General features: G+C 42.1%; 1 protein-coding gene across 1 annotated transcript in view; it reads right to left on the bottom strand.

Annotated features, from left to right (window-relative positions):
• Positions 1 to 22,978, bottom strand: part of LOC126161614 (ATP-dependent RNA helicase DDX54) — a 124,555-nt gene that overhangs the window by 87,773 nt on the left and 13,804 nt on the right. The window contains exon 2 of the mRNA XM_049917569.1: positions 7,798 to 8,005. Within this exon, the coding sequence (XP_049773526.1) occupies positions 7,798 to 8,005 (208 nt within the window). The remainder of the gene's footprint in view (positions 1 to 7,797; positions 8,006 to 22,978) is intronic.

The following is a 22,978-nucleotide window of genomic DNA, read 5'->3' as shown; positions in this document are numbered from 1 at the left end:
TTGGAGGGATCAGACAGTGGTACGGAAAGTACCCTCCACCACACAGCATCAGGTGGCTTGTGGAGTGTGATGTAGATGAGATGAGACAATCAAAACAATGGTAAGCTATGCTGGAAATCAACATTGGTGTGTACGCAATAAATATATCTAACATGCTCACACCCTTGTAACAAAATTTAGCAAAAAATCGTACAATTAGAATGTCAAAAATCTGACTTATTTTTCCTGTTTTCAGGTAGTAATGTCTTATGGCACCATACCCCAGTGCAACTCCTTCCTAAGGAAGAAACTGTTCACTGCAAGGAAGCCAGCAATAAGGAAATATTTGGTGTTTGCATCTCATATATGGATTTTTAAATAGTTGGGAACATTAATCTCACATCCTTAAAGAATCTGGAGGTGCCAAGAAAAACTTAAATACAAATGATCGGACAGGGAGTTGACCAGTCGTCCTGCTGAATGCAAGCTCAGTACCTTAATCACTGCACGGCCTCACTCACTGCAGTCCATTCACTCACGTGGAAAACCTGTGGTGTTGTTTTGAGCTAGGGCTGTTAAGGAAAGTTTCTTTGTCAAAAATCAAATCCAGTGACTGTTCACATCATACTAAAAAGGCCGTGTAGTTCAGGAGCCAACAGAAAAACATGGATGCCCGTCCCTATAGGACCACTAGTCACCACAAAATGGAGCAATGTAGGAACTTTAGCAGGTAAAACGCATATCCAGTGTATAATTTACAGCATTACTGCACTAATATGCCATGATATGTCATGCTGATTAGGGTATCCTCCCCATTTGAGTACCAAAACTTCCTTTTTAGTAAATATCACATAGCATGTATTGGTTGGTTATGTTGCGGGATATGCCATTCAGTTTAGTCAGAAAGTTTGAATAAACATTAGTCTTTACTACACTTCTGATCAGGCAACGGAATATTCAACATCTAATATTGCTTTTAAGAAATGAATAAGCTACTTCAAACTGGTATATTTTATTTAATTTACCCCATGTTTGATTCAGTTTTACGATAACGTACTTTGTCTACTTGGGAATGTCATTCTATTGCTTTTAGTTACGTATGCGTTCTTGATTGTGTACATAGAAGTAATGTGAACAATATTGATTTGTGCTATTAGTCAGAGTTTGAACATAAGTAAATGTTACTGTGATGCAATGCACTTAATTTATCTATTGCTACCATGAAAGCACACACTTCAGCACACTCTTTTTTTACATCGAATTTAAATATTTTGTGTCACAGTGACTTTTTTTATCATTAATAAAATTGTCCATTATTAATGTCTCACAAGTTACATGGAGTTCAGTAAACTTATGTACAAATATAATTCCCAAAACTGATTAGTTTATCAAAGTGTTCTCCTACTGGACTGGTAGCCATATTATTTGCAGTTATTTGGGTTTTCTTCACTTACCCAAATTGTTAGATGTATCCTTTTCCCATCAAAGTTGTGTTTAATTACACTATTTCATCCAACTTTCTACCTATGCTTTTTGTTTTTATGGTGAAAATTATCAAATCCAATAACTTCTTGTACACTTATCCCCTCTGATTGATTAGACTTCATATTTCAGAAATTATAGTCTTCATTTTTTGGTCTGTTATGCACAGGCATACATGGTTACCAGCAGAGCTTTCTACCACTGACTGAGTGTCTTATTTTGACATATTGCTGCGGAAGCAAAGGGAACTTCACAGCAAACATAAACATAGCCAAAGCCTTGCAGACAGACAAAAATTACGCGAAGCGAAATGTAGCATGAGGAGGGCTATGCGAGAGGCGTTCAATAAATTCGAAAGTAAAGTTCTATGTACTGACTTGGCAGAAAATCCTAAGAAATTTTGGTCTTATGTCAAAGCAGTAGGTGGATCAAATCAAAATGTCCAGACACTCTGTGACCAAAATGGTACTGAAACAGAGGATGACAGACTAAAGGCCAAAATACTAAATGTCTTTTTCCAAAGCTGTTTCACAGAGGAAGACTGCACTGTACTTCCTTCTCTAGATTGTCGCACAGATGACAAAATGGTAGATATCGAAGTAGACGACAGAGGGATAGAGAAACAATTAAAATTGCAAAGGAACTTGCCCCCCTTCTTGCAGCGGTGTACCATACGACTCTAGAAGAGCGTAGCATTCCAAAGGATTGGAAAAAGGCACAGGTCATCCCCGTTTTCAAGAAGGGACGTTGAACAGGTGTGCAGAACTATAGACCTATATCTCTAACGTCTATCAGTCGTAGAGTTTTGGAACACATATTATGTTCGAGTATAATGACTTTTCTGGAGACTAGAAATCTACTCTATAGGAATCAGCATGGGTTTCGAAAAATACGATCATGTGAAACCCAGCTCGCGCTATTCGTCCATGAGACTCAGAGGGCCATAGACGCAGGTTCCCAGGTAGATGCCGTGTTTCTTGACTTCCGCAAGGCGTTCAATACAGTTCCCCACAGTCGTTTAATGAACAAAGTAAGAGCATATGGACTATCGGACCAATTGTGTGATTGGATTGAAGAGTTCCTAGATAACAGAACGCAGCATGTCATTCTCAATGGACAGAAGTCTTCCGAAGTAAGAGTGATTTCAGGTGTGCCGCAGGGGAGTGTCGTAGGACCATTGCTATTCACAATAAATATAAATGACCTTGTGGATGACATTAGAAGTTCACTGAGGCTTTTTGCGAATGATGCTGTGGTATATCGAGAGGTTGTAACAATGGAAAATTGTATTGAAATGCAGGAGGATCTGCAGCGAATTGACGCATGGTGCAGGGAATGGCAATTGAATGTCAATGTAGACAAGTGTAATGTGCTGCGAATACACAGAAAGAAAGATCCCTTATCATTTAGCTACAATATAGCAGGTCAGCAACTGGAAGCAGTTAATTCCATAAATTATCTGGGAGTACGCATTAGGAATGATTTAAAATGGAATGATCATATAAAGTTGATCGTCGGTAAAGCAGATGCCAGACTGAGATTCATTGGAAGAATCCTAAGGAAATGCAATCCGAAAACAAAGGAAGTAGGTTACAGTACACTTGTTTGCCCAATGCTTGAATACTGCTCAGCAGTGTGGGATCCGTACCAGATAGGATTGATAGAAGAGATGGAGAAGATCCAACGGAGAGCAGTGCGCTTCGTTACAGGATCATTTAGCAATCGCAAAAGCATTACGGAGATGATAGATAAACTCCTGTGGAAGACTGCAGGAGAGACGCTCAGTAGCTTGGTACGGGCTTTTGTTGAAGTTTCGAGAACATACCTTCGCCAAAGAGTCAAGCAGTATATTGCTCCCTCCTACGTATAGATCGCAAAGAGTCCATGAGGATAAAATCAGAGAGATTAGAGCCCACACAGAGGCATACCGACAATCCTCCTTTCCACGAACAATACGAGACTGGAATAGAAGGGAGAACCAATAGAGGTACTCAAGGTACCCTCCGCCACACACCGTCGGGTGGCTTGCGGAGTACGGATGTTGATGTAGATTTACAAATTGGTGGCACAAAACCCAAGCAAACTTAGAAAAATGTGTGCAGACAGAATAGAAATTAACCATAATAGGCTGTGCTACAAAAAATAAAAAACCGGAAGACAACAGGAAGTGGCAATATAAACACCAAACTGATTTAATATGAGTTTTGGAACACATATTATGTTCGAGTATAATGACTTTTCTGGAGACTAGAAATCTACTCTATAGGAATCAGCATGGGTTTCGAAAAATACGATCATGTGAAACCCAGCTCGCGCTATTCGTCCATGAGACTCAGAGGGCCATAGACGCAGGTTCCCAGGTAGATGCCGTGTTTCTTGACTTCCGCAAGGCGTTCAATACAGTTCCCCACAGTCGTTTAATGAACAAAGTAAGAGCATATGGACTATCGGACCAAACTGATTTAATATGAGTTATCACATGAAATCTAGGTTTCTTTTCTTCATTAAAAAAAAAAAAAAAATGCTGTACAAGGAAAGAAGTTCCATACAGCCTGAAATTGGTCAAAGTAACAGCTGTATTTATGTAGTAAGATAGGAAACACTACGAGAATTGTATGGGCATTTCGTTAATCAACTCAGGATATAATTTCGTTAATCAACTCAGGATATAAAACATTTCTGAAAATAACTTATGACTCAGTTTAATTTTTTGTTAAAATGCTACTGAAATTGTGGATGTGCTTGATACTTCTTTTGCACACAACAACTGTTTCCTAAATTATTTTCAATTCCACGTTTTTAGCCAAGGTCATCCTTACACGTTGGCAGGTCTTTGTTGAGGAAGTTGGTGCTGAAATAAAATCTCCTGATGAAAGGTTTTGATCCAAGAGTTACAGAAGTTGAGAAATCAACATACGCAAAGGAAGAAAAATCTGCTTGAAGCACATTATATCCCTTTAATTTCTTCATCTTTGTCATTTTGGTCTGTTTGCACAACTTTCACTACATTTTGCGTAAACATGCTTGGAACATTGTCATCAAATGACAGAGCCACAGTTTCAAGAACTAAGTACTAGAAATCATTGTAAAAAATTTTTATTGTTGTCTTATGGAGTTCTAGAGCAATATTCTGATAATTTTTCATTTGACTCATGTTTAGAAAATCTCCACATACATATATACTCCACTAGCCACCAAGCGGTGTTTGGCGGAGGGCACAATTCGGGCCAAAGTCATATTTCCTCCCCTCTGTTCCACTCGCGGATTGTGCGAGGGAAAAACAACGTCTGAACGCCTTAGTATGAGCTCTTATTTCCCTTATCTTTGAATCGTGATCATTGTGCGATCTGAAAGTTGGTGGTAATAATATATGCTCTACATACTCGGTGAAGATCGGATATAGGAATTTAGTGAGCAGCCCCTTCTGTTTAGCGAACCGTCTATCTGCAAGTGTGTCCCTTTCAAGCTTTCTATGAGATTTGTAACGCTCTCACGATGGCTAAATGTACCAGTCACGAATCTTACAGCTCTTCTTTGGACCTTCTCAATCTCTTGAATCAGACCCAACTGGTAAGAGTCCCATACAGACGAACCATACTCCAAGACTGGACGAACTAACGTATTGTAAGCTATTTCCTTTGTTGAAGGACTGCATCGTTTCAGGATTCTACCAATAAACCACAATCTAGAGTTCGCCTTACCCGTTACTTTTGTAATCTGATCATTCCATTTGAGATCATTTCGAATAGTCACAACCAGATACTTGACGGACGTTACCGCTTCCAAAGATTGGGCATTTATTTTGTACTCGTACATTAATGGGGGACTTTCGCCTTGTTATACACAGTAGGTTACACTTACTAATATTGAGAGATAGTTGCCACTCATTACACCAAGCATTTATTTTCTGCAAATCCTCATTGATTTGTTCCCCACCTTCATGTGATACTACTTTCCTGTAGACTACAGCATCATCGGCAAACAGTCTAAGACCGCTGTCAGTACCATCAACCTGATTGTTTATGTAAATTGTAAAAAGCAGAGGACCTATTACGTTGCCCTGGGGCACACCTGAAGTTACGCTTGTTTCTGTTGAAGTCACCCCGTTTAGGACGACATACTGCTCCCTGTCTGTTAGAAAACTTTCTCTCCAATCGCATATGTCAGCAGATATACCATAAGCACGCACTTTTTGTAGCAAGCGACAGTGCGGAACTGAGTCGAAAACCTTTCGAAAGTCGATAAATATGGAATCAACCTGGGAGCCGGTATCAAGAGCCTGTTGTTTATCATGCACAAAGAGGGCCAGCTGTGTCTCGCATGACGACTGTTTCCTAAAACCGTGCTGGTTTCTGCAGATGAGCTTCTCAGAGTCTAGAAAGGTCATTATGTCTGAACACAAAATATGTTCCATTATTCTACAACAAATCGATGTTAGTGAAATTGGCCGGTAATTATGTGGCTCCAATTTTTTATCCTTTTTATAGATTGCTATGATCTGGGCCTTCTTACATTCCCATGGAACTTTCCACCGTTCCAATGATCTCTGATAGATGACGGATAAGAATTTGTAGCATAGTCAACGTAAAATCTTACGGGGATACCTTCTGGGCCAGATGACTTCCTGGCGTCTAAGGATCTTAACTGTTTTACAATCCCAGATACACCAAACACTATGTCAGTCATCCTTTCATTTGTTCAATAATTGAAAGGGGGAATGGTGCTGCAGTCCTCTATCATAAATCATGATAAGGTGCTTTCATTGCTTCTTGTGACAGAAGCTAGGCTTGTGCAAACATAAGCACAAGAAATAAATGTACTTCACATAGATTTCTTCTCTCCCATGACATAACTGGAATTAACTTCGAAAGAGGTTTACTTTGACTATGCAAATACATTTGACGCTCATCTAGCATGACCTCCTGGTCTTCAGAAGGCCTCTAGTTAACTCAAGTTCAATATAATCATTCCACTGGTGCTTCTATGTGGAAAGGTGGTGATCAAGAAATCAAATAGGATACAGTAGACATCATCAGGCAGTTCATTGCTACCTGTTATGTTCAGGGTTCTAAGATTTTTTCAGGAGCTTTGGAAAGATGTACTACTTACTGTCACGTTTTCAGTACAAAACCTAAAAGCTTCTGTAGGAGCCATTAAAATGTAAACCCCACTTTTGTTACTGATCTTGCAGCTTTCCATCAACTTGAAAAAGACTGGTTGTTGATGCTGAATCATATGTTTTGATGCACAAAGCTGATGAGTGGCAAAACACCAAACATGGAGGTTACCGGCTTCTTCCTTTTTTTTTGCCCCCTCTTCATAGAGCATTAGGAAATGCTTGTCATCATCATTTTTCACCTTTGCCAAAGCATCTATGTGAATTACATCAATGAGATCACCCATAATTTCCACAACACTTTTTTTTCTCTTTTTCTCCGTTTGCAATGCTGATCAGATATTTCTGTAAGACTTCCCATCCACACCGTGGCCCATTATAGTACAAACTCATACATTTTTACAAAAATGTGGAGACTCTGGATTACTAACACTGCTCTTTCCTCTGTTGTAAGATTTATGTCACAGAATGCGCAAGAACAAATTAAAAATTTGATGGTTTGGCAATGGTTTGGATACAGTGGTTTGATTGGAACACAACTATTAGAGGGACATAAAAAATAATGAATCAGTATTATAAACTACTGCCTAAGAAGGACATGCCACAGAAGTCCATTTGCAGCACCAATACAAACTGCTTGAAACAATAATTGAAACATCATCCATAAAAAACATCATCTTTTATCATAAAATTATACAACAAGCACATAGATTTCAAAGATGCTTTTTGTTATTATAGTCAAAATTACCAGATTATTATAAAATAAATGTTCAGGCCAATATCAGGATAAATTTATCTAGTACTATTTACCAAAAATCATATAACACAATTTGCATCTAAAATGTTTGGTGTAGTTTTGTAGTAACTTAGCACTGACAAATCACAAGTTATGGAAATAAATATCGCATGTTGATAAAATTAAGGCAAACTCAAATTAATTTCCATTGTCAGTGTTAACCACAATGGAGGACTCCTGCATCTGCCCTTCACTCCTTCCTCCTGATGTTTATTTTCTATTACAAAACAAAATTTAACTGCTCAACTTGCTCAAATGTCTATCATAAAGGGATCAATAATATAATAAATTACTTATAGCAATTTGTAGCAGACATTAAAAATAACCATTAGTCCTTCGGCACACAATGCCTGTAAACATTAATGTTATTATTGGTGATATAATTAATCTTGTGTCAATGATGTATTATTGAGTGCAACGCAACCTTTCTCTGAATTGGTGTCGGAATCTTGTATCCTCGTTTTTTTATTCCTTTTAAAACTGTGTACGACAATCCCATGGACTGGAAGCCTCCTGACTTTTTGGACCCTCCTCCCTTTTTTTTAAATGTTGCTTCACTTTCATCATCAGTATTAGCTGCTTCAGGATCAACAAATCCCAGAACATCAGTAGCCATATTGCTGTTTGTATACCTGCAAAAGAAAGGATATACATTATAGCAATATAGAGACTCAACTCTAATAATACTGAGAACTTTGGGACTGTGTACAAACAGAACAAGAAAAAGATAACTGAAATGGGTATTGTCAGAATAACACATAGCTGTACTCCGTAATCAGCAAAGTGGCATTTCTCATTTAATCAGAGGCATGCAGCGTGTAAAAGGAAACATGAGAAAGACTAATTGTTAAATAAAGTAAACAAGGAATAAAACAGGAAAAACTATAAATATAAAGATATTAATGATAAGACTGATTACCCTTACATCCATCAAATATCTCATACACTGTGGAAAAAATATTGTGTGCCATGAGACTAACAGATATCTGGGATACTAGGGCACCTCTTTTTTTTTTTTGAAAGGTTGTGTATGAGTTATTACACCAAAAAAAACATTAAATAAATACTCCAAAAATGTGATTTTGTCACATATTTTTCAGCATTTGCACCATTTGCAGCAATGTCCTCCTCCCTTCTACACTCTTTAACTCTTGCACAGCACATTTTGTCTGCCCTATTTTGGCCTGAAAGAGTTTCTAATGGAAGATTTGTATTCAGAAGCTTGCCCAGAATTTCAGTTTCTGAGAAGTAGTGGAGCTCTAGTGGGCTGTTATGCAGAAGAATTATTCTGAAAATCTGGGTTATCTAACTGAAATAAATATTTTTAATCATTGATACTGGACTGCAAATACCAGTGATATTTCACTGGCTTTCATGCTTTAGCGATACTTACTTGGCAGAATACTGTAAGAAGTACACTTATCCCTTACAGTTGCTTTCAAACTGAGAGCCTTTCTTCTTGGTGATATTTCTTCAAAGAAAGTTACACCAAGCCCCCAGAACTCTGAAAAATTTCTCATGTGATTAAGATTACAACTCCTTAGCTCCATAGCTCTACTGAGAATCTTCAGCCACACTGGAAGCCCTCTTTAGCATTTGTAATCCTAAAAGCATATATATGCTATCCCCTTATTGACCTCTCCTCTTCTAACTCATGTTAATTCCCAGAAAGAGAGGAAAGATAACTGAGGATGTATTTTTCTTCCAAGTGCTTTATTTCTGTTGGAAAACATATAGTTTCACATTGGCTGATGATCCAACAGAAGTAGAAAAGATGGCATAATGCTGTCTGTGGAAATGTTCTGACACTCTACTGACAATCAAGAAAGAAATGTAATTTAGTAATGCAAGACACTATTGTTACACCATTGTACACAATAAGCTAAAATTAAAATGGAATTGGTCTGCAAGTGACAACTGCTGCAACACTAAAACACCAAGTGAAACAACCTATCTTTACTGTTTACATTAATAAATTTCAAAAGTTCCTGGCAGGGCAAAACATGTAAGTAGATCAGTTGTAATAAAGACCACTACACTAATTTTAAGAGTGTGCATGTGTAGTGATCACTCTACAGGTAAAAGCAGTTTGAGGGTCAGTAAGCTATCTCTCACACAGTGGCAAGAGTAGCTTGTGCAACTCATGGTGCTTTTTCGCTTGTTTAATTATCCTTGTTCGTTGCATCCAAGATGCAGAAATCCAAAATTAGTGCTAATAAAATGTATGACACATTGAAATATTTTCTTAGTGATGGTATCTAGTATAACAAATCTGTTGTAACATGCAGTATCTGTAATGTCTCAACCAAAACTGATGAAAAGCACAAATGAAATTATGTTCAACAGTATGTGGCAAAGCATGCCAACAATAAGGACTACACTGTGCCAACAGTAGAGTAGGACAACATTTACTGGTGACACTTAACTTCTTCAAAGGGCAGAAATGATTTTTTTTACAACACAGTGGTGACATTTCCAGCGTGTATTATTCCTCTTTCCAAAGTTAACAATCTCATTATAAAACTGTACCAGGAAAAGTATTCTGAAAATACTATTACCAATGAGAGTACTTGAAAAAAAGGCACGCATTTACCATATATCCATACATATGAGACAAAAGACAAGTCTAGATGAAACTATCGACAGACAGGCAGAATGGATATGTCCTGAATATTTCAATGCAACTCTTCAATGGAAAACAGTGGAACTCCACATTGTAATTACTTTGATTTCTTGAGAAAACCTACAATGCCATCATTATGCAAAGATTTAACAATGCATCTTTTGTGTTGGGGCCTGAATGAGTAAAATATGATTTAAGTATGATAAGTTCTTACAGACAAAGCTGCTTATATGTTATTTGCATTTTCCGATCTGCAACTTAAAACAAATGACCTGCATTATAGACGCTATTCATGGAGTTTGTGAGGAATACTCTACCAAAATAAATTTGTATCTTGCATTATGGAAATCTTGAAAAAAGCTCTTGCCAAAATACTAAAATATCTACAAATCACAGGAGTTTCTTTCCCACCTTCCCTCACTATCACTTGGGGCACTTGGTTAGAAGCTACAGTGCTATCACCTGTAGTACTTTTCAGGATATAGGCCTGTGCGGATTTTTTGGTGCTTACCCAGCTGATTCTTCACTTGTAAGAAAGGCTAAAGACTAACAGGTAAACAAGAACCACAAAGCTGAACTTTATATCCTGCACAGACACTCCTTCCTGATAACAGCCATGAGAAAACTGGAGGAGGAATATTTTGGGAAAGTAGCATAGTGGACCATTTTAAGTCATGGTGGATGGGCTTGAAGATTCTGAAAAACAGAAGCTCAAGCAAAGCTTAGACAAAAGTCTGATATGGAAGATGTGCTGATGAACAAGAATACTGATTACAGTTTAAAAACAAAATATTGTGATGATGTTAAGGTTTTTTGGGCACAGGACAGCAGATCTTCAGTACCTGTACTAAAATGTAATGAGACTAGTGTGAAGGAAGAGTGTAAAATCAATAAACTGACTGGCTGATCACTGAAATAAAAGGGGATGAGCCAGTCACTTTGCAACACACTAAAATCTCCAGACTGAAAGCTTAGGCTAGAGTCCAGACATGTCATACAATTTAAAGAGTTCGACAGCACTTGTCTCATCATCAGGTAAAATTCACTTCTGCTCACTTGTCATAAAGTACAATGCACTCAGTTAAAATGTGGCACACACTGACTTGCACACCACAGGCTTCACAGGGGTGTCCTCTTGCTTGAATAAAAAGCCATGTCCTAGGGGACGGCATAAAATGCAGAGGAAGATCAGAGCCACTTCATCTTGCTGGAGCAACCAGCACGAGGATTGCCGTGGCCAGATTGTTGGCTTTACCATCCACTGATTTTTTTTCCATCACTCAACCACTCCTCCTCTCATAACTGCAAACATCTGCATCCCACCACGGGAATGACAGCCAGCAGGGAATGGCACATTCTCTAACATTATGGTCCTTGGCGGCTTTGTCGAGCTGGTCATTTCCCCAAATTTCCATGTTCCCTGGTACTCAACAGAATGACACCTTCTTCCCCCACTGGTGTAGGCAATACAGTTGGTCAGAAATGAGCTGTACCAATTTCTCTGCTGGGTACATGTGCTGCAATCACTGTAAGGCACTATGGGAATCAGGGTAGGTGAGAAATTGTTTGTCCTGGAGACACCTCACCTGCTCCGATGCCTTCAGGATCACATGGAGTTCTGCAGAAAATACAGTGTATAGATATGGAGAAGACAAATTGTGAAGGCACTGTTGGGGAATACAACTGAATAGCCAAGGGAGTCTGCTTGTTGTAAGTCATCTGTGTACACAACAGTAAAACCATTATGCCAATGTAAAATGGTACAAAACAGACATGGAAATTTAAGTCTAGAAGAATTCTGGGCCTCTGTAGATCTCCTCCAACCTCAGTATATAACTTGAAAACCAGCCACACCCATCTCTAAAGGACAATCCTTCTTGTGTATCCTATATGGCCTAGTTGCTAGATGTCAAGTATCAAAGAGCATTTTCATTGGTAGCCAAGTAACAGTATGGTATGGAAGTGTCTAGGGCGTGGACAGGGTTTTGTAGGCCTGTTCCACCATGAGAAGTCATCACCTGATGTGAAGCAGCAGCTCAACCTGCCTCAACATAGCAGCTCAGTATGGGGTTAGTTCAAAAAGCCACAGTGGTCAGCCTAAGTTCTTCATGGTGCACCACAACCAGCCACTTTAAATAAGATGTTCATGCATATCCATACGCTGTGCACCCATAAACAAGCAGAGATCACACAAAGGCCTTGTACAACAGGAGAAGATAAGTCCAGACTGCTCCCCATGAATTGTAGCTAAGACACTTTAAAATACTAGGTGCACCTTATGAGGTCCCTAAGGTTTGGCAACCATGTAAGTATTGAGTCAAATGTGAGGCCAGAAATCTCATCACACCTCTAAAACTAAGAATAGTGTCTCTCATCCTCAACTCAGGAAAGTTTAAAACAGAATGAAAACAATTAAAAATACTCCTCAGTTGAGAATTCAAAACCCCCCCTCTTCCCTGTCCATCCATCCAATTGAGTCGAAGACTCAGTTGCAACTCACGAGCTGTTGTTGCAAGGCTTGAAGAGGAATGAAAGAAGAGAAGTCATCAACAAATAAATAACAGTGGGGTGAGAGGAAGGACTGCTTACAGATGGGAAGATATTCTTGAAATCCCCATTCATGGAGCTGCAATAATATGCCACCAAGTAATAATGTAGGCCTTCTCAATGTCAAAAAATATACTCAAGAGGGGATGCCGGTGCAGGACAGCCTGTTTTACAGCTGCTTCTAAGAGGACCAGATTATCAACCGGAATGATGGTGCTCTCCCGCCATTGCGAATCGCACCTGATCCACTTGAAGATGACGTGGAGATGTTGAAGCGACACCTCCTAAATCCACACTGAAAGCAACTATGGAGCTCTCTGGATTCCAAGATACAGACAAGACAGTGGTTGAGCATCTTTCAAGGTCTTTTGTACACAGCTAAAGACGACAATACTAAGAGTATGATACCCACGCGGTCATGTTCGGACCTTCCCAAGTTTTACACTGAAGAGTCACAGAAAATGGTACACCTGCCTTATATCGTGTAGGACCCCCGTGAGCGCGCAGAAGTGCCACAACACGATGTGGCATGGATTCAACTAATGTCTGAAGTATGAATATATGAAGATGGTATCTGTTCTTTCGGACATCCCCAAAAGAACATATACCATTGTTGACCTTGCAGCCCTCGAAGAATGAAATTACATGTCCAAAAGAACAGATACCACCTTCATATAGATGAGGCTTACCAGCTAATGATCTTCTTCAGTGCGGATGTACTCACATTACTCAAACTCTTATGGAAGTCTGTAGATTGACTGCCGCGAGTAATGAGTATAGTGGTCAGGGGAACTACAAATGTAGTGTGTGGATAGTAAGTTGGAAATGTGCGTCTCACAGGGAGCATGCCACAGATAAGTCCCTGCTGTCACACTATCCTCCATGTCCTCGATGGCTCAGTTGGATAGAGCATCTGCCATACAAGCAGGAGATGCCGGGTTCAAGTCTCGGTCAGGGCACACATTTTCATCTGTCCCTGTTGATATTTACCAACACTTGTAAGCAGCTCATGGTCTGGATTTCATTGTTATTTCAATGTCTGAAGCAGTGACAGAGGGAATTGACACCACAAATCCTGCAGGGCTGTCAATAAATCTGTACAAGTACGAGGGGGTGAAGATATCTTCTGAACAGCATGTTGCAAGGTATTCCAGATATGCTCAATAATGTACTCGTCCGGGGAGTTTGGTAGCCAGCAGAAGTGTTTAAACTCAGAAGAGTGTTCCTGAAGCCACTCTGTAGCAATTCTGGATGTGTGGGATGTTGCACTGTCCTGCTGGAATTGCCCAAATGTGTCAGAATGCACAAAGGACATGAATGGATGCAGATAACCAGACAGGAAGCGTAAGTACATGTCATCTGTCAAGAGTCACATCTAGATGTATCAGGGGGCCCATATCACTCCAGCTACACACGCCCCACACCATTACATAGCCTCCAACAGCTTCAACAATCCCCTGCTGACATGCAGGGTCACGGATTCATGAAGTTGTCTCCATATACATACATGTCCGTCCACTACATACAATACGAAACGAGACTCGTCTGACCAGGCAACATGTTTCCAGTTGTCAACAGCCGAATGTAGGTGTTGATGGGCCCAGGTGAGGCACAAAGCTTTGTGTCATGCAGTAATCAAGGTACACAAGTGGACCTTCAGCTTCGAAAACCCATACTGATGATGTTTCATTGAATGGTTCGCACACTGACACTTGTTGATTGCCCAGCACTGAAATCTGCAGCAATCTGAGGAAGAGTTGCACTTCTGTCTTGTTGAACAATTCTCTTCAGTCATCATTGGTTGCGTTCTTGCAGGATATTTTACTCATCACAGTGATGTCAGAGATTAGATGTTTTACCTGATTCCTTATATTCACAGTACACTAGTGAAATGGTCGTACAGGAAAATCCCCCATTTCATCGGTACCTCGGAGATGCTGTGTCCCCCGCTCATGCGACAACTATAACAATATGTTCAAACTCACTTAAATCTTGATAACCTGACACTGTAGCACCAGTAACCAATCTAACAACTGCACCAGACACTTGTCTTATGTAGGTGTTGCCGATCACAGCGCCGTATTCTGCCTGTTTACATATCTCTTTATTTGAATATGCATGCCTACACCAGTTTCTTTGATGCTTCAGTGTAAAAGTACAGTTAAAACAGCCTCTTGCAATGAGTCAGGAAAGTGATCTGACAAAAAGTGAGATGAAAATGGGTGAGGAAATTTCTTGGCTCCACTCTTTGAGGTGCCAAACATACTATAATGGGCACTTTCACAGCCAGGTGATGTATCACAAACTGCAGCCAAAGCAAAATTCAGCTCCCCCATGGAGAAGGGGCAGTTGTATTCATCATCACTGGTGGAACTGAAGTCTCCTAAATGCCTACCTCAGTAGCCACACTGTAATGCCAAAATCTGAATCCTGACAAGAGGTGGTGGCAAAGTCTCGGCAAAGTCTCTCTTGGAAATCCTTTGGGTGGCCTCCCATACATCTCTTATTACTCTTCATAAGAATTTGGTGAAATTTCACCCTCACTAACTGAAAGGCTGCGAGATTCTCTCCAGTTTGCCGACACTACACAGAGTTACTCCTCACTTGAATAATGTGATCCACCCGTTACTGGATGCTGTAACAGTGTTCAAACACAGCAGGTTGGCTGTAAATTGTCCAGTCTGCCAATCAAAGCATCCATCATGGCAGCTGTTGTTTGGGCATCATTTGTCTAGTAGGTGAATCGAGACTGGAAAGTGGTCACATGAATGCAAGTCATCGACTACTTCCCAGTGAGCAGAGAGAGAGTGTGTGTGGGTGTATGCAAGTGAGAGAGAGAGAGAGAGGCGGGGGCTGGAGAGCATATAAAAAAATTGTGCTCCTCCCCATGTTCAAGAAACATGTACATGAGGACATCTACCCTAGGGCAGATGGTTGCAGAGCCACAAAGCACATAATGAACATTAAAATCACCACACAGAATGAAAGGGTTTGGGAGCTGAATAAGTAGATCACAGAGAGCCTAGCTTCGTCTAGAATCTTGCTTGGTGAGAGATGATGATGATGGTTGGTTTGTGGGGCGCTCAACTGCGTGGTTATCAGCGCCCGTACAATTACCCAATCTTTGCTCAGTCCAATTTCGCCACTTTCCTGGATGATGATGAAATGCAGAGGACAACACAAACACCCAGTCATCTCGAGGCAGGTGAAAATCCCTGACCCCGCCGGGAATCGAACCCAGGACCCCGTGCTCGGGAAGCGAGAACGCTACCGCGAGACCACGAGCGGCGGACGAATCTCGCTTGGTGGCAGGTGGACTGAACATATCATCAACTGATGATGCACTTGCCCCAATTCAGTAACTGCTTACAGGAAGGTTTTGAGGGAGAAGCAAGGAGTGGTAGATGCTGCTTATAAAAATAGCCATGCCCTCTTCAGCTCTCTCTCCACTAAGGGCTTTCTTTATTTTTTTGGATGTAGCCTTATAGCTCAGGGATGTCAGAGAATTTCAAATGTGTCTCTTGAAAACAGATACACATTGTAAATTGAAGGGGGATGACAGCTATCAGCTGCAGTGGGACATTAAGCAGAATTAGTAGTGACGAGTGAAAATGTGTACAGTCTGGTACACATTTTCGCTTGTCGCCACTCATTCTGCTTTATGTCCTGCTGCAGCTGATGGCAGTCATTTCCCCTTCAATTTACATATAGTATTTCGCAGATGCTGGATCTGCATGGTATCTGTTCTTTCGGAGGAAAAGACAACATGCATTCAGATACACATTGATCTACCCTGATTTAATACATGTTGTTCCTCCAACTGTGTCCTGTAGTCATTCACATTCCACTGCAGTATGGAAGCTACCTTAATAGTTAGGTTCTGCCACCATTACTCTCGTGGTGAGTGGGCTTGGCTGTTGGACTAGTGATACAGGCTTGTAGATGCATTTACACCTACAGTTGGTGGTGGCCTGATCAGCTGCCAAGATATGGATGCCAACACTAATTTTCCATATGGGCTGTTTCAACAATGAGGCAAAAGACCGCATGCAAGTGGCTGGCTATGAGGCCTTAAAAATATTTTTGTATCAAGAGTATGAGAGACATTGTGTCGCTCTAATCTACTACATTTTCTTCCCTTCTGCAAAAAAGGAATTTTGCAAAGACATTATAATTCTGTCAAAGACAGAAAATGATTTGGAAGAGTAGTTGAACACAATGGAGAGTGTCTTGAAAGGATCATATAAGATGAACAGCATCAAAAACAAAACAAGGGTAATGGAATGTGTTCAAATTAAATTAATTGGTGCTAGGGAATCAGATTAGGAAATGAGACACTGAAAGTAGCGGATGATCTTTGCTATTTGTGCAGTAAAATAACTGATGATGGCAAGGTAGAGTGGATACAAAATGAAGACTGGCAATGGCAAGAAATGCATTTCCGATGGAGATTAATGTGTTAACACAAAATATTGATTTAAATGTTATTAAGTTTTTTTTCTGAATGTATTTGTCTCTGTTGTAGTCTTGTGTGGAAGTGAAACACGGATAATTAACAGTTCAAATAAGAAGAGAAGTTTTTAAAATGTGGTGCTACAGAAGAATGCCGAAGATTAGATGGGTAGATCATGTAACTAATGAGGAGGTGTTGAACAGAACTGGGAAGAAAGGAAATTTGTGGTGCAACTTGACTAACAGGCGGGACTGATCGATAGAACACATTCTAAGACACCAAGGGATCACCGATTTGGTATCGAAGCGAAGTTGTTGGTTTGTTGCTTGGTTTAAAAGAGGGGGAAATGGACCAAATTACGAGGTCATCGGTCCCTTGTTCCTAATAAAACAATGCCACAACTGTGAGAATAAAACAGACGAGACATATAACACAGAATGGGAAGAAATGAAAGACCACAAGAGCGAAGGAAAGGTAATGAACACTAAAAGGAACGAAAGAGGGTAAGAAAACAACAGAGATTTGCAAGAAACAGTTAGAAGAGAGTAAAACAAGGAAGCATATTACAGTGGTTGGCCGACCATGAAAATAAAAAGGAAAAGCCAGCCACCATGCAACACATTAAAACCTCCACACTAAAAGCACTAGGGTGAAGGACACAAGAGAGACAAAGGACACGTGCTAAAACTCAGATCGAATGATAAAACCCACCCTCACGGATACAATGTAAAACCAAATCAGCCAATGAGGCGTTGTCTGCTAAAATCAATGGTAACGAGTCCGGCAACCAAAGATGAAGCCGCAGGGCAGCCGAAGAAGGACAGAGCAGAAGAATATGGGCCACTGTCAACCGGGTGCTGCACCGACAATGAGGTGGGTGTTCACGGCACATGAGGTAGCCGTGGGTCGCCCAGGCACGGTCAATGGGGAGCTGGCAGAGAACCACGGAGTCCCTGCGAGAGGCCCTCATCGAGGACTTCCAAACATTCGTTGTCCCCTCAATGGCCTGCAGTTTGTTGTGCATACTGCGAGTTTCCCATTCCGTCTCCTAAAGCTGAAAAACCTTGCAACGTAATAATGAATGCAGGTCAGTTGCAGGGATGCTGATCTCCAGAAGTGGATTCCATGTAGCCTGTTTGGCCAGTCTGTCAGCAAGTTCATTTCCTGGGATTCTGACGTGACCAGGTGACCAGACAAACACCACTGAACGACTGGACTGTTCCCGGGGCATAGATGGACTCCTGGATGGACGCTATCAAAGGATGACGAGAGCAGCAGAGGTCAATAGTTTTGAGGCTGCTCAAGGAGTCAGTACATAAAAGAAAAGACTCCCCACGGCACGGACAGAGATACTGAAGAGCACGAGAAATGGCCACCAGCTCTGCAATGAATACACTGCAGCCATCGGTGAGGAATGCTGTTCAATGTGGCTGCCGTGAACGTAGGCAAAGCCAATGCAACCATCAGCCATTGAGCCGTCAGTGTAAACCACTTCAGAGCCCCGGAACACGTCAAGAATCGAGATGAAGTGACAGTGGAGGACCGCAGGGTTAATGGAGTCCTCAGGGCCACATGAAAGGTCCAGACGAAGTTGCGGCCAAGGCATACACCATGGAGGTGTACGCGAACGGACTGGAAATAGAGGTGGTAAAGGGAAGGACTCCAGTTCGGAGAGAAGGGGCCGCACGCGAACTGCAATTGTTAACCCTGACCTGGGCCACCGATGTGAGAGCTGGACTGCTGCGGGCAGTAAAAGGAGACGGTAATTCGGATGCTCAGGAGAACTGCAAATGTGAGCTGCGTAACTGGCGAGCAGTTGTGCACATCTGATCTGCAATGGAGGGACCCCAGCCTCCATAAACCACACTCCCATAGTCAATTCAGGATTGGACAAGGGCTCTGTAGAGCCAAAGCAGCGTAGAGCGATCTGCACCCCAAATGGTGTTGCTCAGGCAACGGAGGGCATTGAGGTGCTGCCAGCACTTCTCCTTAAACTGACGAAGATGAGGAAGCCAAGTCAGTCGAGCGCCGAAAACCAGTCCTAAGAATTGGTATGTCTCCACTAAAGTGAATGCATAGTCATGAAGGTAAAGTTCTGGGTCCGGATGAACGTTACAATGCCGACAGAAGTGCACGACACACGACTTTGCGGCTGAAAACTGGAAGCCGTGGGCTAGAGCCTATGACTGCGCCTTGTGGATGGTTCCCTGTAGGCGACGCTCAGCAACACCAGTACTGGAGCACCAGTACGAAATGCAGAAGTCATCTACATACAGAGAAGGTGAGACAGAGGGCCTGACAGCTGCTGCTAGATCGTTAATGGCCACTAAAAATAGAGAGACACTCAATACATAGCCCTGCAGGACACCATTCTCCTGGATATGGATGGAACTATGGGAGGCACCAACTTGGACAAGGAAAGTAGGAGCGACAGGAAGTTTTGTTTAAAAATTGGGAGCACGTCCCGGAGACCACACTCTTACAATGTGGCAAGGATACGATGTCACCAGGTCGTGTTGTAGGCGTTACGTAAGAAAAAAAGACAGCAACCAGGTGTTGCCACCTGGTAAAGGCTGTTCGGATGGCAGACTCAAGGGACACAAGATTATCAGTGGCAGAGTGACCCTGGTGGAAGCCGCCCTGACATGGAGCCAGTAGGCCACGTGGCTCAAGGACCCAAGCCAACTGCCAACATATCATATTCCAGCACCTTACAAAGTATGTTGGTGAGGCTGATGGGCTGATAGCTATCCACATCAAGAGGGTTCTTACCGGGTTTGAGCACCGGAATGATGGTGCTCTCCCGCCATTGCGAATCACAACTGATCCACTTGAAGATGACGTGGAGATGTTGCTTGTAGTCAGATGAGAGACGTTTAATCATCTGGCTGTGGGTCCAATCTGGCTCAGGAGCTGTGTTGGGGCAATGTGCAAGGGCACTGAGGAGCTCCCACTCTGTAAATGGGGTGTTATAGGATTCACTGTGGCATGTAGTGAATGAGAGGACGTTCCCTTCCAGCCGCCGTTTGAGAGTGCAAAAGACTAGGGGTAATTCTCCGTCGCACAGGCTCGAGCAAAGTGCTCAGCAATCAAGTTTGCGTCAGTAACACCTGTTGGGATCTGTTACCCGAAAAGACGTTTGATCTTTCCCCAGACTTGGGAAGGTGACGTATCTCTCCCAACACTCCTGCTTCCGTTGTTTGATAAGTTGACGAATGCAGGCACGGAACCGTTTAAAGCAGGGCCGGCCAGAAATTCTGCACGCATGCGGTGCTCCTGCACATGTGCAACTTCCAGGTCACAGTCTATTCACTGAGACATCTACTTTTATGTTAACAGTTTAACCCAGTAAGACAAGTAATACAGTTAACAACCATGGGTTTTTATTAAGGCAGCTTGACTGACGGCACATAAATACAAGTAATGTTTTTGATCTAGTATTTAAGAAAGAGAGCACTTATCGACTTCCAACGAACCTTATTCATGATTTCAAATAACATTAAACTAATGCAAAGTTTCCTATAACTAATTCTTGGTGCCCTCAGTTACACCCAAATAATTTCTGTCTCACTGACCTCTGAACAGAATGATAACCGCAGACCTCTCGATGATCACCTGTTATTTCAATACCATTATTGCTACATCTTTCATCATCTCCGTCTGAAATCTGCATAATAACCGACAATTAGATGAATGTTACGTTTTATCGACTTCAGCTGAGCGTAGCCCTTCACACATTAAAAAAAAAAACCTAAATGTAAGTATACATTGGAACAATCGGTTTAATGACCAACTTTCCTGATAATAATGCAACATGGAGCAGAATGAGGCACTAATGCACAGTTAGTAAACAATAATTTTTAATTATGAAAGGAATAAATCCAAACACGTTTATCACTGGTCATGAGAAATGATAATTGAGTTGATGTGTGTCATCCATTTTCTTAAGGACATTTAATTTTGCTTGCTGTTCTTCACTCTTGAATACACTACACTCGTCTTTGTGATACGTATTGTAGTGTCTTTCAATTGAAAACTTACGCTGGCTGCCTATTATTCGGCGGCACAGCAAACACTGTGAGTTTTCACCAACAGCTACAAAAAATAATTGCAGTTCCCAGTCATTTTTAAACGACTGAGAACATAGATCTCCCATTCTTTGCTTTTTCACAGTACCTGCCATTTCTCAGTACTTCTCTGTTAAGGTTACGGTTACCAGGGGTAAACAAGACTGGGTATGTTGCGCTCTTGCTTGTACCACATAAACAGGGAAGTGGAGCCGCCGCCGTTCATTTAGGACACATGTCTAATAACAGATGTCGCTGTCGCACACGTGCAGCACTTCCGTACGTCTGCACACTGTCCAGCATTTGGCCGGCCCTGGTTTAAAGGTGTGAGTGGTCCAGGGAAGGGTGCTGCTTATGCCGCTGTAGAGCTCGCCGACGCTCCTTAATTGCTTTAGCAACTTCCGGTGACCACCACGGGACTGCCTTACGCCTCGCACCCTAAAGAGCGAGGGATCGCATTTTCTGCCACAGGAACAATTGTTGTAGTCATCTGCTCAACCAACACATCGATGTTACCGTGTGGGGGAGATTCAAAGGTGACGGCAGACGTGAAAGTTTCCCAGTCCGTCTTGTTTAAAGCCCGTTTGGGCAGGCGTCCGTGGGCCTGATGCTGGGGCAGTGACAGGAAGATGGGAAAGTGGTCACTACCACACAAGTCATCATGTGCTCTCCAGTGGATAGATGGGAGAAGTCCTGGGCCACAGACTGATAAATCAGTAGCTGAGTAACTACCATGAGCCACAGTGAAATGTGTGCCAGTCCCAGTGCTTAAGAGGCGCAGAGGTCGAACTGAGACAGTCAAGTTCGACATCTCTGCCTCTGCCAGTAAGCACAGAGCAACCACACGAGGGGTTATTGGTATTAAAATCTCCCAAAAGCAAAAAAGGTTTAGGGAGTTGATCAATTAGTGTAGCTAATACATTCAGGGGTAGTGCACCATCTGGTGGAAGATATACATTGCAGACGGTTATTTCCTGAATCGTCCTTATTCTGACAGCCACAGCTTCAAGAGGGGTCTGAAGGGGCACAGGTTCACTACAGACTGCGTTTAGGACATAAACGTAGACTCCACCTGACACTCGATTATAGTCGCTACGGTTTCTGTAATATCCCTTATAGCTGCGGAGGGCAGGAGTCCGCATTGTCAGTAACCAGGTTTCCTGGAGGACAAAGCAGATAGCAGTTACACCTGCTATCTGAAGCTGTGTGAAGCTTAACAGTTGCCGTAGCTCAGCCAGGCGGTGGAAAAAACTGCCACAATTCCGCTGGAGGATGAAGTCATCGTGAGACTGGGAAGGCATGGAACACTCAATGAGGTAGTTTACGCCTCAGAGTCTACTGCTGCCACCGACTTATTGCCTGAGCAGTCTACATCCATTATGTCTGAGGGTCTGGAGAAATCTAGGTCCTCAGCAGACGCCAAAATCTCTAACCCATCCTCAAACACAGAGCTTGTAGGTAGCCATGGTGTGGGTGCCACCACAATTTCCCTGGTATTAGGGATTTTCTTTTTGGATTTCTCTCGCTGCTCCTTGGGTTTCCCTGGCTGGGAGGACTTCACTGACTCAGTCTCTGGGACTGAGGATGAGCGTGAAGCCCTATGACCAGCCGTTTTTGTGCTCTTTAGCCACTGGCAGGTGTCATCTTTCCCACTAGCAGAAACCTGGGAAGGGAGTGACCCAAGGGACCCCTTCCTAGCGAGAGAAGCCGAAGAAGACTTATGCTTCTCCGGCTTAGAAGTGAGGACAGACGTCCCCGATGGTTGGGGGGGGGGGGGGGGGCGGTTGCTCCAGAAGTAGGTGCTGCAGGAGCAATAGGGAGGGAAATGCCCCCCCCCCCCCAATCAAGGGGGCAGGTGTAGTCTTCCATCTCTGAGAGGTGAATGGGGTTGACAGAGCTGATGGTGCCAGAACTG

This window comes from Schistocerca cancellata, chromosome 2, assembly GCF_023864275.1.
Source record: "Schistocerca cancellata isolate TAMUIC-IGC-003103 chromosome 2, iqSchCanc2.1, whole genome shotgun sequence".
Classification (NCBI taxonomy): domain Eukaryota; kingdom Metazoa; phylum Arthropoda; class Insecta; order Orthoptera; family Acrididae; genus Schistocerca; species Schistocerca cancellata.
The sequence above is the reverse complement of the archived record's forward strand: the minus strand, read 5'-3'. Positions and strand labels throughout refer to the sequence as shown.